At 41.5% G+C, this 16918-nt stretch overlaps 1 protein-coding gene across 1 annotated transcript in view; it reads right to left on the reverse strand.

Moving 5' to 3' along the window:
- HMCN1 (hemicentin 1) overlaps nt 1–16918 on the reverse strand; it is a 313489-nt gene that overhangs the window by 228787 nt on the left and 67784 nt on the right. Inside the window, exons 13-20 of the mRNA XM_066597086.1 lie at nt 14925–15052; nt 13834–13947; nt 13584–13742; nt 13312–13494; nt 6916–7011; nt 4621–4748; nt 2681–2825; nt 890–1002 (exon numbers count right to left, since the gene is read on the reverse strand). Of these exons, the coding sequence (XP_066453183.1) occupies nt 890–1002; nt 2681–2825; nt 4621–4748; nt 6916–7011; nt 13312–13494; nt 13584–13742; nt 13834–13947; nt 14925–15052 (1066 nt within the window). The remainder of the gene's footprint in view (nt 1–889; nt 1003–2680; nt 2826–4620; nt 4749–6915; nt 7012–13311; nt 13495–13583; nt 13743–13833; nt 13948–14924; nt 15053–16918) is intronic.

The following is a 16918-nucleotide window of genomic DNA, read 5'->3' on the forward strand; positions in this document are numbered from 1 at the left end:
ACCAAATGTTTTTGTACTGTAATGCAGTTTATTATTTGTGCTGTGATTTATTTTTGTACTTTAGCTGGAGCTTCATTCTCTGCCTCGCCTGCTGTAATCCCACAATCAACATTGTTACAATCTGCCTCTAGTTCAGTTTGGTTTTCTCCTCTTGGCCCCGTGTGCCCTCACATTCATTCCTCAGGAATAGAGGATCTGCAGCAGACTTGACTCCTTCTATTGAAAGGGTGGAATCAACTGCAGATCTGCACCAAAATCTATTTCTAAATTTGCACCAATGAGGATAATTAAGACGCAGTTTAGACACGGAAATTAAGGGGATTTTGGATCGGATTTTCCACAGCAGAAGTACCGTGGAAGTACTTTTAGGGTAAGTGTGAACATTAAGTCATTTTTCCAGAAATAGATCCACATGAAAATCCTCACCACATGTCATTGTTGTGGATTTTAGTTGATATATACAACAGCAGTGGATTTCAAGCAATGAAATTAATACAATCTGTGGTGAAAGTCCACAACATTTTTGTAACACATAAGACATGCTGTGGATTTTTTACGCTGTGAGTAAGTGGGTTTTGTCAAAATCCACTAGGGAGAGCTGCATATGGATTTCTACATTCAACCTTGAACTCAATAGGAACCCATAAAACCTCTAAGCAATGAGCTCCCCCTAGTGGTAGCTGCAGAAAACTTGGATTTTGTGTCTGGAAGTTAGAAAAGCAGTGCAGTGCTGTGCCCCGTACCACCCTTGTGGTGTGCTACTCTACTGGCTATGGAAAGTGTCCCCTTCAAAATAAAAAACGTCACCTGTTTTTGAGCCCAACAATATTTAATACCATAACATTTATAAATTAATTACATTGTTACAGATTTACTGCATTATAATTACCTTTTTCCAAATAATTGATGGTTTAGGGACTCCACTGGCTTTACACGGTAGTGATATTGCATTTCCTTCTATTGTGCTGAATATCTGAGGTCCATGCTGAATGATTGGGCTAACTAAATAAAAAAGTTAACCATTACTCAAGCACTCTCATTCTACATTGATCTTTGACCATAAAAGCTTTGATATAATGGTGATAATATGTACGTTTTACACTGTTGATTCTGTATTATAATATATTGTGACACTGTGAGGCACATTTATGGAAGACCGCTGTGTAAAAATGCCGTTCTTCGATAACTTACAATAGAGCAAGAGGCTTCAAATGTAATAATAGGATCAAGCTCCTTAGTATATTTGGTGCATATTGGGCTGACCATACACCCCTTTCCCAAATTTACGGCAGATAAAACTTACCATAGATTTCCGCAATATTTTATATCAGTTTCTGGCATAAATTATAGTGAATTTGATGGGCCGTAGCCAACCCCCTCCTGCCATGCCCTGCCCACTTTTTTTCCTAATGTGAAGGAACTATGGTGCGCTGGAAGACTCACAACCTAATGCACTCTGCAGTGGTCTGGAATGATAGTGCCACTGCCTCCCATTAAAATCGACTCAGAAGACAATTGTAAAGCTATGATAATAAGCATGTTTTTTGGTTAGTATAAAGAAATGGCTAATGGTGGTTTCATATTTGCGTCGCAACCACCGGTCGGAGGTCTCGCCGCAGATCTGGCTGAAAATACTTCAAAAAACTTTGTGCTACATGCAGCGATTTTTCTTCTGTCCAGCTGGGGCAGCTGGGCAATAAGTGGGCGGACTCTAGTATAGTCAATGGGGCCCGCCCGGAGCCCCATTCAGCTATGGGATACCACTTTGCTGCTCCCTGAACAGAGTAGGAAAGTAGAATCCATAGTGTGAGTGTGAAAGCACCCTGAGGCCTCTTTAACACAAACGTACTTTTAACGCTCCGATAACCATGCTTAAAAATTGCGACTATCGGAGCTTAAAATCGCATGAAAGAAGAATAGCCACAACCAAGTAGCAGCTATTCTTTGCGACTTTGCTTCTTGCAAAGTCGCAAAGAATAGCTGCTACTTGGTTGTGGCCATTCCTCTTTCATGCGATTTTAAGCTCCGATAGTCGCAATTGCCGTAGCCCTAAAATCCCTTGGCCAGCAACCAATGAGAGGGCTGTGATTGCACCTGGGGGTTATTTTGGGGGTAACGCTTATATTTTAACCCCCCCCCCCCCCCCCCCCATCTCCCTCCGAAAATCCTGATACAGTAGTGTAGGAGTTATGTTGAAGTAGCATCGCACGAAAACTGCGATTTTGCGCGATGCAATGCTTCTAAAATAAAGGCTCCATAGAGAAACATGGGCGACAAAAAGATTGCAAATCGCAGCTGTATAGAACATGCCACGATTTTTTTTTTTGTCGCAATGTGGCAGCCTTCAAAACATCGCAAATGTGAAGGAACCCATAGGAAAGCATGGACTTCACATACCTATGATTTGTAGCGCAGTTGCATTGCGAGAAGATCGCATGATTTTGTCGCCCATGTGAAAGCGGCCTAAGGATATTGTAGTTAGCGTGCAACATTAAAGTTGATTAGCTTTAAAAATGTACCTTTATGACAATCGTGATGAAAAATACAGTAATACAGTATGCTTATATATACAGTATGAAGCATGTTTAGAATGTCTTCTAACATACAGTATTTGTACCAAATGCTTGTTGTTATACGCCTGATACAGACTCTCTAGTAGCAATGCCATACTCTGCCTTACCATATACATTCACAGTTGTTAGTCGTTTACTTGTGCCAGCCACATTGGTTGCTGTACATACATATTCTCCATCATCTTTCAAGTGAACACTTTCTAGATGAAGACTTCCGTCTGTCCGGACGCTAACATATGGGTTTGAAACCACCTAAAGAACATAAGCATGTTAGAAAACCTACAGTACCAGTACATATCATGTATACACTGTTTATTTACGACATTTATCGAGTACTAGGACTCAGCAATCTCTGGTACTCCCACTGAAATTAAAGGAACTGCACATGCTTGATTGTGGCTACATTTATTTATGGGTACATAGGATCCCTGTTCTCGCAATGGGTGGCTGTCCCAGTAGTCGAACCTCGACTCATCAAAAACGTATCCCCTAAATGTTAAAGTTGGCACAACTCCTTTAATGAAGTCTTTTCTAATGTTGCCCCCTACTGTACTCATAGCACATATAGATGTAAAGATACAGTCACAGTTAAAGGGGTTCTCTGGGAAATGAAAACAACAATATAAATAAATTCATAATTACCTTTAACTACATATGCTTGTTTTGCTAGGGAGTAACTACTAGTGCAATTATCGAAATACTCTGGTTGGGAGTGCTCAACCTAATATTCAAAAAATAATTGTGAATTGAGACAGCCGAATCCAACTCCCATTGAAATCAATGGGAAAAAATATAGCTTCACTGTCGTGTTTTCTTCTAAGAATGCGGCTCAATTTTTAGCACTGTTTGCCTTTCAATGCTGAGGTCCTAGGTTCAAGGATAATATTTGCGTGAACTTTAATAAACTCCATCCAGATGGTGCTCTCTCCACAGATTTGAACCAAGAACTCCAGTACTGTAACGCAGCAGTGGTAACAACTAAAGCACTACACTTTTTTTTCTTCTTCTCCCTTCTTCGGAGAAGGAGAGGATGGAGAAGAACGAGAACAATCAACACAAAGAGAGCATACAAACTCCATGCAGATGTTGTAGATAGTCAACCGTAGACTTGGAACCCCAGAGCTACAAGGCAACAGTGCTATCCACTGAGCCACCAAGCAAGCTTCCTCCCTCCCTTCCTCCCTTCCTTCCTTCCTTCCTTCCTTCCTTTCTTCCTTCCTCCCTTCCTTCCTCCCTCCCTTCCTCCCTTCCTTTCCCTCCCTTTCCCATTCCCCCCAATCATCTTCTCCAGTCAATGTTGTTTTTATCTTCACCTCGTCTTTATTCTACTTGTTCTTTTCTTCCTCTCTTCCTCTGAAGCAGAAAAGACAAGTGTGGTGGCTCAGTTGTTAGCACTGCTGCTTTGTAGTGTTGCAGCTGTAGGTTCAAATCTGCTTAAGGGCAACATCCAGATCAGTATTTTATGTTCTTTGTGTTTATTCTTGTTGTTCTTTCCCTCCTCTGGGGCAGAACAGACAAGTGTGGTGGCTCAGTTGTTAGCAAAGTGCTAAGACACACACGTCTTATTTGTGAAATTAATTTTTACTAAAAATCAGGTTGAGAAGACCGTATCCGATTTTGAGATATTTTGTCACTTTTGCGATTACAACGAGCAACACTAGCAATAACTGTTTAAAATTAAAATGGCTGCCTGTCATCCATACTCTCTGCTAGAAACTCATCCTAGAATACAACTAGGACAATTTGTGTGCTGCTCAAAACCTGAGCAAGGAGTAGGATGCAGAGGGAAGGGAGCGAAATATGGCGCTGTGCTAATTGACACACTAAACATGATTGAGCATGAATAGGATATTGGAGGCACGGACTGTGACTTTAACATCAGCGGCTGACTGTATAGCAGCACAAAATAATCTATAGTTCCACACTCAGCATCTGAGGCTGCAGCCACAATCCATGTCTCAAATATCATCCTTAGGTTTAGTGTCTAAGGTGGACAATGCCATGAATGCTAGTAGTGGAAATAAATGAACAGAAGTAAGTGACTTACCACTTGGTTGTTTTTAAGCCACTGTCTGACTGGCAGTGGATTTCCAGCTATGAGTACACAAGGCAGGGTGATTTGGTATCCTTCAATAACATTCACCATGGGAGGACTCTCTCCAATTACAGGAATCACTAAAATGTGGATTTAATGAAACACAAATCGAAGTATATGGATGAAATTGCACAGTATTAAAAAACATTACCCTAGGACCTATTCTTAGGCTGAGTTCCAGTAACCCATGTGCTCTGGAAAGGAAAGACAAAGTAACATTATAATGGAGTCACCGAGCCCAAAACATCTCAACGGGAAGTGAAATTTTGACGTCATAATTTTCCAAGTGCACTGCGTTGAGGGAACAGTATTAATAGCTACAGCAGATGCATGGAGCCACTGAAAATGTGTCTTCTGTTTCTATACATAGAAAAGTCTAAAAAGGAATTAAATGTCCTAAATGGCTATAAATACAAGAAAAAATTTGGCTACATCTGAGGACAGAACTGCGTCTATAAATTTCAATACATAAGCAACTAAATTCTCTGGCATTAGAGTTGACTCTACATGATAATTAGAGATGAGCGAGCACCAAAATGCTCGAGTGCTCGTTACTCGAATCAAACTTTCAGTGATGCTCGAGAGTTCGTTTCGAGTAACGAACCCCATTGAAGTCAATGGGCGACTCAAGCATTTTTGTATATGACTGGTGCTCCGCTAAGGTTTTCATTTGAGAAAATCTTAGCAAATCACCAAAGTCATGTAAAGAACACAGAAATGGATAGGGCAGGCGAGGAGCAACATGCAGGGCTGCATTTCGGGCTCCGAGGTCTCACTATTAAGCCACAATAGTGGCAAGACTGAGACACCCGCCCCCCGCACTGTCAGCATAAAGATCGTTCTCCTCTGCCACAGCTGTAACAGCTGTGGCAGAGAAGAACGATGTTAGCCCATTGAATTCAATGGAGCCGGCAATACAGCCGGCTCCATTGAAAGCAATGGGCTGCCGGCGAGCGCGGGATGAATTTTCGGGAAGGGCTTAAAAATATAAGCCCTTACCTGAAAATCATCCTAAAATGTGTAAAAATTAAAAAAAAATGTATACTCACCTTTCCGCTGCAGCCGGAGTTCAGCCACGTCTCCCAGGCAGTTCTCTTGAACTGCTTTCTGTAGTATTCAGCAGGTGGGGATTTAAAATCCCCGCCTGCTGAATGAGCTGCCTCTGATTGGTCACAGCCTCACCAATCAGAGGCAGCTCATTCAACAGGCGGGGATTTTAAATCCCCGGCTGCTGAATACTACTCACAGCAGTTCGGGAGAACTGCCGGCTGGCCACGGCTGAACTCCGTCTGCCGGGACAAGGTGAGTATATTTTTTTTTTACTTTTTACACATTTTAGGATGATTTTCAGGGAAGGGCTTATATTTTTAAGCCCTTCCCGAAAATTCATCCCGCGCTCGCCGGCAGCCCATTGCTTTCAATGGAGCCGCCTGTATTGCCGGCTCCATTGAATTCAATGGTCAGTGCTCGTTTAATCGAGACGAGTACCGTGTGGTGCTTGTCTCGAGTAACGAGCATCTCGAGCACCCTAATACTCGAACGAGCATCAAGCTCGGACGAGTATGCTCGCTCATCTCTAATGATAACCTCTTATTAAACTGAAACCAATAAGGGTCAGCTGATCACCACAGGTCAAACATCAGAAGCCCCCATAATGAGGACATACTGCAGGACAGAGCTCCAGCAATTCATGATTTTTCCCTGCTGGGACGACATTCAGATGAAAAGCTGTCCATGCTTGAGCCTGTTAACATCTCATTTTCCATATGCCCCAGGGTTCATCCTGGGCTTTTTATTGAAATCCCAAAAACGAAATTCAGACAGAATCCCGGGATGAAACGATAGCCTTCCATAGCTCAAACAGAGACCAATAAGGTCAACCACGTTATTCTCTCTCGTAAAATGTTGGAAGCAAACAAAAAGCTGCTCAGAGTGAGACCTTATTGGTCAATGAAAATTTCATCTGAAATCATCTGAAAAGTTTCATCTGAAATCTGTTTTCGGAGGCTCGGACCTAACTTCAGGACAGATCCCAGGTTCATGTAGAAATATAAGTGGCTCGTAATATATAGACTTATCAGGTCTTAAAGAGTGAGAGATTGTGGCTTTCTGCTGAGGCTAACGGGTTATCACACCCTCTTAGATATCCATATTCTCTACTAGAAAAATGGCAAGTGGTCGTCTTGATGAGAGAACCCCTGTACATGTCTAAGGAAGAAAAACTACCCTTCAGTTCAAATATCTTACCTAATCCAGTCAGTGTGACAGTAACTTGTGACTGAACTTTCCCAAGAGGATTCTCGGCTTCACAGACATATGTACCATCATCTCCTACCCAAAGATCTAAAAAAGATCACGGAGTTAGTAAGTTTTATTCATTCCAACACAGCTGACAAGTAGTTGTACTGTAGAGTAGTGTTGCTCATCTTGCTCGGTCAGGCAATAAAATTGTCTTGATTTTCACAATCTAAGCTGATTTTTGGCGAATATCGCAGGAAAATCAAATTTCCCATAATGCTTGCTGCAGTGGTCAGTGTGCAGGCAATCAGCAGCCAGGACACATTGCTGATCTCACCAAATGTGTCCTCCATCTTGCAAATGGGCAGCAATTTCAGTAGATGCCTGCATCACGTGACCTAGCCATAGATAACATACGCATAGTGTAACAAGCAGCCATTTTACTGTTGAGCACCGGACAGTGAAGTTGCATCGCATTCATATGCCTATATAACACATGATCTGTTAGGGCCAAATATTTAGTTGGTGTTGTTTTTTCCGTTAATATGAAAAAAAAGAAAACCAAACAGGGAAACAGCAGATATACGTAGTGCACGGCAGCGTCATCAGACATTGCTCAAAGTCACCAATCCGGCCACTATGAATTATTTTCAGGCTTTACGCAGCTAACAGAGGTTAATAAAGCTAATAAGTTACATAAAATGACACTAAAAAGTGAACAAAAAAAAACTAAATAAAAAGGAAACATGAAGATAGCAAGGGATAGGGATATATGAGTGGCGATGGAGGTGATAGATGACGGTTCAAATTGGCAAGTTAAGTGGCTACCACTGTAGCAACAGCTCCAGCTTCTGCAGGAGACGATGCAAGCCAACTGCCATTCCTTAGAAGTGGTCCCCCCTTTGCGTTATACCCAAAGCATGCAGAACATGCCAATGAGTAGATGGCACAGAATGCCTCAAGTACCACCACCTCCTTTTCTTCCCAGTCACAGAGCAGTCAGCCATGAACACTTCCCCTCTACTACACCCTGCCCCAATCCCCCACATTCTCTGAAGCATTCCATATGGATAAGTCTGAGGAGCCGTTTGATCATTCAGTGCAATGGATGTCAACAATGCAGTCCCAAAAACCAAAAGGAGAAGACCAAGACATTGAATGCACTGATTCCCAACCATTTTTTTTGCTCCAAAGACAAAGGGACATACCTTTGCAGCCTAAATTGCAACAAAAATTGTGCTAACATTTTGGGTCAATTTTTGGCATAAACTAAGCCAAATAAAAGGTCTTAAGTATAGATGAGCGAGTATACTCACTAATGGCAATTGCCCGAGCGAGCATTGCCTTTAGTGAGTATCTCCCCCGCTCGAGACGAAAGGTTCAGGTGCCGGCAGCGGGCATGGAGCTGCGGGGGAGAGCGGGGCGGAACGGAGGGGAGATCTCTCTCTCCCTCTCTCCCCCCTGCTCCCTCCTGCTGACTGCCGCTACTCACTGCTCCCCCAAGCCTGCACCCGAACCTTCTGTCTCGAGCGGGGGAGATACTCGCTAAAGGCAATTGACTTTAGCGAGTATAATCGCTCATCTCTAGTCTTAACCTATACTACACGGTCCTTAAATTTATCATTCAGCAGAGCAACTGTGATAAATCTGGAGCATTTTAAGACTGTCTATCTTAGGACTGTCTAACTTTTAGACAGTAGTAGTAGATAAGCTTTAATATGTGTATTTTTGGGGGGAGGGGTATATATCGTAATAGACTGAGGCAATGCCACTGGGACCTATGCATCCGAGCAATAAGTTGGGGGTGGGCCAGGTGTAAAATCCTTTCGTGTTAAGGGGTTTTCAAGATGGCAATATTAATCACCGAACCTTAGGATAGGTCATCAATATCTGATCGGTGGGGGTATGCCAATCAGGACCTCAATCAATCAATTATAATTATAATAATTATTTGAACAGAACTTTTCTCAAGCCAGTGATGTTACGTTCATTCATCATGTGCCCTGAGAGCAACTCAGCCCCATTCAAGTGAAAGGGATTGAGCTGCTATACCAGGCCCTGCCACTGCAAAGTGTATGGGGCTGTGACTGCTACACAGTGAAGGGACCTCTTTGAACAACTGATCAGCGGGAGTTTTGGATGGTGGATCTCCACCCAACAGGTATTGATAGCCTATTGTAAGGATAAGTCATCATTATTGGAGTCCCAGAAAATCCCTTTAACCCTTTACTTGTACGGCTCAGCAGACTGGTAGTTACCGCATCCTGCCAAACATGTACTGTGCTGATTACCAAGTGGCTTAGAAGCTGTAATCTACAGCCGTCTACAGCCGTCTGCAGCCGTCTACAACCGTGCTCCCAGCGATTTAACCCTTTAGATGCCACTGTCAGTGTAGACAGTGGGATCTAGAGGGTTTGGAGAGGATCTGCTCCAGCCCTTTGGCTCCTCCGTGATCCGATCATGGAGTGCCGATGGTTGCCATGGGTCTCCCAAATATGGTGGCCTGTGAGGGTCTGTGTTCATCACTAACATTAACAGGATGTACTGACAGTGATGAACGTGACAAAGGCCATACACTGTAGTATGAAAATAGTTCAGTGTATTATCTAAGCAATCAAATGATTGCATCTTCAGGCTTCCCTGTGGGATGAACAAGTATGCAAAAATATGTGTATATATATATATTTTCAAACCCCTTCTTCAAAAAAATAAATCCCAAAATTCAAAATTGCCATTTTCCAATAAAACACAATTTATTGTAGAAAAAAAACTAATTAAAAAAAGCACAGATTTTGTATCCATGTGTTCTTAATGATCACTGTTATACAATTATCCTGTTATTTATCCTACATGGTGAACACCATTAAAAAAGAAGAGAAAACAATTACAAAATCGCTGTTTTTAGTTATCCTGGCCCACAAAAAATAAAAAGCAATCAAAGAGTTGTATGCACCCCAGAAATGCTGCAATAAAAAGTCAACTCATCCCGCAAAAATAAAGCCTCCATAGAGCGCCATTGATAGAAAAATTAAAAAGTTATGATTCTCTGAATACAGAGATACAATTTTTTTTTTTAATGGAAAATGCTTTTGTTGTCTCAAAACAGTAAAATATAAAAAAAATACATCTAAATTTGGCATCACTGGAATCGTAATGGCCTACAGAATAATAAGAACATATCATTTATGCCACTCAACGGCACGCGGAAAAATATCAGGGTTGCTTTTTTGTTTACACACCTCAGCTCCCAAAACCTGCAATAAAATATGATCAAAAAGTCCTAAGCATCCCAAAATGGTGCCAGTGAAAGCATAAGCTCATTCTGTGAAAAAATAGCTTTGAAGCAGCTCCACAGAAGAGAAAATAAAAAAGTGTTGCATCTGTGAATATGGTGATGCAAAAAAGATTCTATCAAGAATGATTTTATTGTGCAAAAGTAGTAAAATAATAAAAATATAAATATACCAATTAGGTAGTGCCGCAATTGTACTAACCTGCAGCATAAGGGCTCAGTCGCACGGGTGCATCGGCACCCGTACTCCGGCGCCAATGCGCCCGTGTGACTGACAGTTAGAAGACGGACGTACCTGAAGACGGCCGTCTCTCTGCAGCGCTGATGAAAGAACACATGACCGGCAATGAAGCCAGTCACATGTTCTTTCCTCTGGCGCTGCAGAGAGACGTCCGTTTTCAGGTATGGCCGTCTGCTACCTGCAGTGACTGAGCCCTGACATGTCACTTATGCCGCACAGCGAACAATGTCAGAATTGCATTTTTTTAACTGCTCATCTCCTAAAAGCACAATTAAAAAACAAACTAAAATTTTGTCGTCATCCCAAAATGGTACCAATGAAAAGGTCAGTGTATTCCACAAAAAACAAGCCTCAGGGCTCAGTCACACGGGCGCATTGTCGCCTGTCACTGCAGGTAGCGAACAGCCGTACCTGAAGACGGACGTCTCTCTGCAGCCAGCGCCGGAGGAAAGAACATGTGACCGGCTTCATTGCCATCATGTGTTCTTTCATCAGCGCTGCAGAGAGATGGCCGTCTTCAGGTACGGACATCTTCTAACTGTCAGTCAAATGGGCGCATCGGCGCTGGTGTACGGGTGCCAATGCGCCCATGTGACTGAGCCCTTACGCAGTATCGTGCATGAAAAAAAACCTGATGCTTCTCTTAATATGGCAATGAAAAATTGGACCAATAAAAAGAGACCCCCAAAATCCACAAGGTGCTCCTTGATTTCGGAGACCTGTGTTTGAGTCATATTATACATTAGGGCAAAATAAACTGCTTTTGTCTTTCTGTAGCTGACCTCACACAGAACAATCCAATTGCAGGAATACAGCTTATTGTGGAAAAAACTTGCTTTTTATTTTCTTTATGGTGCTTGAATAATACAGAGAACGCGTTTCGGTTATGAAACCTTGTTCACCTCTGACTTACAAAGCCATTATGCAAACCTTAAAAAGGTTTAGTGAAAATAAGTGAATTAAAAACATATGTGCAATTAACCCATGGCAATCTGCTATTTCAATTACCAAAACCTGTCCCTCCTGCAGGAACTTGTCTTGGTTTCTACATATATGCATAGTATATCCAACAATACATAAACACGAACATTAATCTATAATATGCTCCACTTAATAACATGAGATATGAATCAATATGACATCGTTACAGAAGCAAGAAAAAATAATGAATAAAAATAAAAATAAAACAATGAAGAAATGAAAGGAACTTTTCAGCAGCAACACAGAAATTAGACACAAATTGTTAATATGAGGTAATGAGGTAATTTGTGTCTAATTTCTGTGTTGCTGCTGAAAAGTTCCTTTCATTTCTTCATTGTTTTATTTTTATTTTTATTCATTATTTTTTCTTGCTTCTGTAACGATGTCATATTGATTTCATATCTCATGTTATTAAGTGGAGCATATTATAGATTAATGTTCGTGTTTATGTATTGTTGGATATACTATGCATTTATGTAGAAACCAAGACAAGTTCCTGCAGGAGGGACAGGTTTTGGTAATTGAAATAGCAGATTGCCATGGGTTAATTGCACATATGTTTTTAATTCACTTATTTTCACTAAACCTTTTTAAGGTTTGCATAATGGCTTTGTAAGTCAGAGGTGAACAAGGTTTCATAACCGAAACGCGTTCTCTGTATTATTCAAGCACCATAAAGAAAATAAAAAGCAAGTTTTTTCCACAATAAGCTGTATTCCTGCAATTGGATTGTTTTGCGTTTATTCAGAGCCAGAAGTAGCCGGATGGCAACAGCTTGTGAGTATACTTGCTTGCGGAACTGAGGCTTGCAGCACATGAAGATAAGGTGGGACTTTTGTTTTTTGTGACCTCACACAGACCCTTCATAGAGCCCTCATCAGCATACACACCTGGCCAGGGAATGTCTCTTTCATTGCACTTCTCTGATTGTGCAAGAACTTTCCTTCTCTCCACTTTCCATTTGGCCTTTCTCTCTTTCTCAGAGCCTCTCTTCTCCATTCTCTAATAGACCTCACTTTCTCTCTTTTGATAATGCACCAGCGCACTCTCCTTTTCTTTGCTCTATGTATGTCACTTCATTCCTCTCTGTATGCACAGAACCACCGTGGAGAACTTTACAAGACCCCTCGATCCTCTGGGTTCTTAAACACTACTTAGTATAAGGATACGGACAAACATGTGACTGAAACCGCTTACTTACTGTTGGCACTCTTCTTTGCTGGGTGGCAACTGGCCTCCACCATTTCAGCTGCTGGTACCTGTGCCGCCCTCTGCTTTCTCTGTTCTGTAACTGCACCACCCTTCCAATAGTGCCTGTCTGACACTTATACTCCAAAGATTGGAGGAGCCAAAGAAGCCAGCATTTATCTGTTGAGCAACATCATGCCTATATCATAGCAGGTGGGGCTTCAGTTAGAGCGGTCCTTATCCCTTCTGTGCTGGAGCACACATGCTCCTCCACCACCTTACATCATAATGAAGAAGATGATAGTTCATCCTTTATGACTGTATATTTATTATCTTTCCATTATTTTGGTCAATATTGAAGATAATGACAATCACACTGTTCTCTCTGCAGATAAAAATGGTACTGCCTCTAGCTGGTCATGTAATGCTGTGCTGAGGCATCGTAGGGTGATAGCACAGTAAAGAGGAAGAGAAAGCAGGAAGATGGTGTCTGATATGTATCACAAAGGTGTCTAAACTATATGGAAGAGAGTGCACTTTACATAAAAGAAGTGCAGAGGGTAACAAACAATGCGGCGAGGGGTGCTGTTATGGAAAAATGTTCTTCACTGGAGTGCTTATAATGATGAAGGCTGAGTGGGATCCCATTACGTTTTGCTTTGGGCTCCATGGGTATTTGTTATATCTTTGCACAAAGACTTACTTTTGATCTGCAGTGTGCCAGTTTTCTGATTATATGTAAGTGGCTTTGAAGAAGCTGATGTGGTATTTACTTTTTTCCATTTTATTTTTGGTTCTGGAATTCCTTGGACATTACAGGCCACCATCAGATCTGATCCTATATCCATCGCTATATCATGTGGCGTCTCAATGAAGACTGGTGCAGCTGGAAGAAAGTTGTCATGCGTGAAATATTATTCAATATCAATATGAAAGTATTATTATACGTATATGAGACAAAATCTATGAACTTACAACCAACACTCAATGAAACCTGTCCACTTGCTTTTCCAGCTTCATTAGCTGCCACACAGGTGTAAACTCCGGCATCAGAATACTTTGTACTTTTAATTGTCAAAGTTCCAAGATGGTTCTCAATGGATATTAATGATGATGTATTTAATTGTAAATTATCTGAATTAAATAGAAATTCAAAAGATATTAAAATATATTAATAAGAACTTAAACAGAATGTAATGTGGGAATGCTTTGCGCTCGCCAATACCTTTAAACCACAGCACATGGGGCTTTGGAACGCCAGACGTTCTACATTCCATTACAGTTTCTACATTAGCCGCAACCAACAATTCTTTTTTAATAACTGTCACAACTGGTGCCTCTAGGAAATAATGACAATTAGATATTGTCGGAATTAAAATGGAATTTACAGAACATAAGTGTCACAGTTGTTATAAAAACATTTTAAAATGAGGACTCTAAAAATATAAAAAAGCAGAAAACACTATTCATTGTATATAAAACCATTTCTCTATATGAGTGGATGAAGGTGATGTGTGTACAGCAGCCAGTGTCATTCCCATAGTCTATAGGTCCAACACAATCAGGGAGATTTATTAGGACTGGCGATTTGTATACTGATCTAAGTGAAATCTGCCCCAGAGTAAAGTGTGCCAAGTTAATTATGAGATGCACAAATTGTAATAAACTTGGAACATTTCTGGGCAGTCCATGCACCAGACTGAAATCTATGCCAGCTACAAACTAGTGTAGTGTTCAGCTATACTTTACACAAGTATCTAGCATAAATTAGAGTAAATCTGCCTGCCTGCCCATTTTTGCTAAACACCCCCCACTTTTGTAAAAGTGGTAATGGGGCACAAAAAAGCTTAAAAGTTGCACTATTTTTGTGCAAGTTGGACTTGAGTGAAACGAAGCAAATTTGTATACTTGAAATCTGGCATGCAAGGGTTATTCTATTGATCAAAATAGGATCATTCTGATAGCTGATTGGCTTTATTGCCCTATAGTTACTCTACATATAAGAAAGAGCTCATGTACCCACTGTGTACACATGACTTTTAAAGACATAAGTGTTAGCGCACCATACCAAATAGCTTAGCTACAGACAATTTCTTATACTCTATATAACTACTCTATAACCCAAATTTTTATATGGCCAGTCTGTAAGGTTTCTGGTGCTGACCTCTGCAGATATGAGGGGTCTAGGAAAAAAATATTCACCAATTCAAATCAGCTGAACTCTTGATGTCATTAGCAACAAACATGGATGCTTGCTATTTCCCAGTAGTCACTATCAATTCAGAAAATCTATTTACCTGTTCTCTTCATACGTACCAATGTAGACAAGAACTGATGACTGCCTAGCGGTTCCGGCAGCATTTGCTGCTAGACAAGTATAAACTCCAGAGTCTTTCTCCATGGCATTTTTTATAAAAAATGTCCCATCTTGTGTTAATATATGTCTACCATAACGAAACAAAAGGTTGCCATAAATGAAAATGCAGTTGCTATATAAAATGTAGGCATTCTTCTTAAAGTTAATTTTTGACATCAGCATTGAAGAAAAATGAACTAGATTCACCATCAATATCTGACTAGAGATGAGCGAACGTACTCGTCCGAGCTTGATATTCGTGCGAATATTAGGGTGTTCGGGATGCTCGTTACTCTTAACGAGCATCACGCGGTGTTCCGGTTACTTTCAGTTTCCTCTCTGAGACGTTAGCGCGCTTTTCTGGCCAATTGAAAGACAGGGAAGGCATTACAACTTCCCCCTGTGATGTTCAAGCCCTATACCACCCCCCTGCTGTGAGTGGCTGGGGCGATCAGATGTCACCCGAGTATAAAAGTCGGCCCCTCCCGCGGCTCGCCTCAGATGTCTTGTGAGTTAGCTGAGGGAAAGTGCTGTTGGTGCCGGAGCTGCTATAGGGAGAGTGTTAGGAGTTAGTGTAGGCTTCAAGAACCCCAACGGTCCTTCTCAGGGCCACATCTATCCGTGTGCAGTACTGTGGAGGGTGCTGTTAGCAGTGTTGCACAAATTATTTTTTTTTCAAAATCGGCAGTCTGCAGAGCATTGCGCCTTGCAGTAATAGTACAGGGACAGAAGTGGTGGTTAGGCAGGGAGAGTGTTAGGAGTGAGTGTAGGCTTCAAGAACCCCAACGGTCCTTCTTAGGGCCACATCTATCCGTGTGCAGTACTGTGCAGGCTGCTGTTAGCAGTGTTGCATATTTTTTTCTTTTCAAAATCGGCTGTCTGCAGAGCATTGCGCCTTGCAGTAATACTACAGGGAGAGAATTGTGTAGGCAGGGCCAGAAGACATATATTATTGATTGAATATAGTCAGTGGGTCCTCCGTTTCCAAAAAAGGGAAAAATTGTATTTGTCCTGCAGGCTTGCGCCAATTTATTTCCTGCCTGGGAAAAGTAACCGCTGTGCTGCACTTCATATAACTGCATTTCTGTGCAACACATATCTTATCTGATTGAATATAGTCAGTGGGCCCTCCGTTTCCCAAAAAGGGAAACATTCTATTTGTCCAGCAGGCTTGCGCCAATTTATTTCCTGCCTGGGAAAAGTCTCCGCTGTGCTGCACTTCATATAACTGCATTTCTGTGCAACACATATCTTATCTGATTGAATATAATCAGTGGGCCCTCTGTTTCCCAAAAAGGGAAACATTCTATTTGTCCTGCAGGCTTGCACCAATTTATTTGCTGCCTGTGAAAAGTAACCGCTGTGCTGCACTTCATATAACTGCATTTCTGTGCAACACATATCTTATCTGATTGAATATAGTCAGTGGGCCCTCCGTTTCCCAAAAAGGGAAACATTCTATTTGTCCTGCAGGCTTGCGCCAATTTATTTGCTGCCTGTGAAAAGTCTCCGCTGTGCTGCACTTCATATAACTGCATTTCTGTGCAACACATATCTTATCTGATTGAATATAGTCAGTGGGCCCTCCGTTTCCCAAAAAGGGAAACATTCTATTTGTCCTGCAGGCTTGCGCCAATTTATTTGCTGCCTGTGAAAAGTCTCCGCTGTGCTGCACTTCATATAACTGCATTTCTGTGCAACACATATCTTATCTGATTGAATATAGTCAGTGGGCCCTCCGTTTCCCAAAAAGGGAAACATTCTATTTGTCCTGCAGGCTTGCGCCAATTTATTTCCTGCCTGGGAAAAGTAACCACTGTGCTGCACTTCATATAACTGCATTTCTGTGCAACACATATCTTATCTGATTGAATATAGTCAGTGGGCCCTCCGTTTCCCAAAAAGGGAAACATTCTATTTGTCCTGCAGGCTTGCGCCAATTTATTTCCTGCCT

The sequence above is a fragment of the Eleutherodactylus coqui genome, chromosome 3 (assembly GCF_035609145.1).
Source record: "Eleutherodactylus coqui strain aEleCoq1 chromosome 3, aEleCoq1.hap1, whole genome shotgun sequence".
NCBI lineage: Eukaryota > Metazoa > Chordata > Amphibia > Anura > Eleutherodactylidae > Eleutherodactylus > Eleutherodactylus coqui.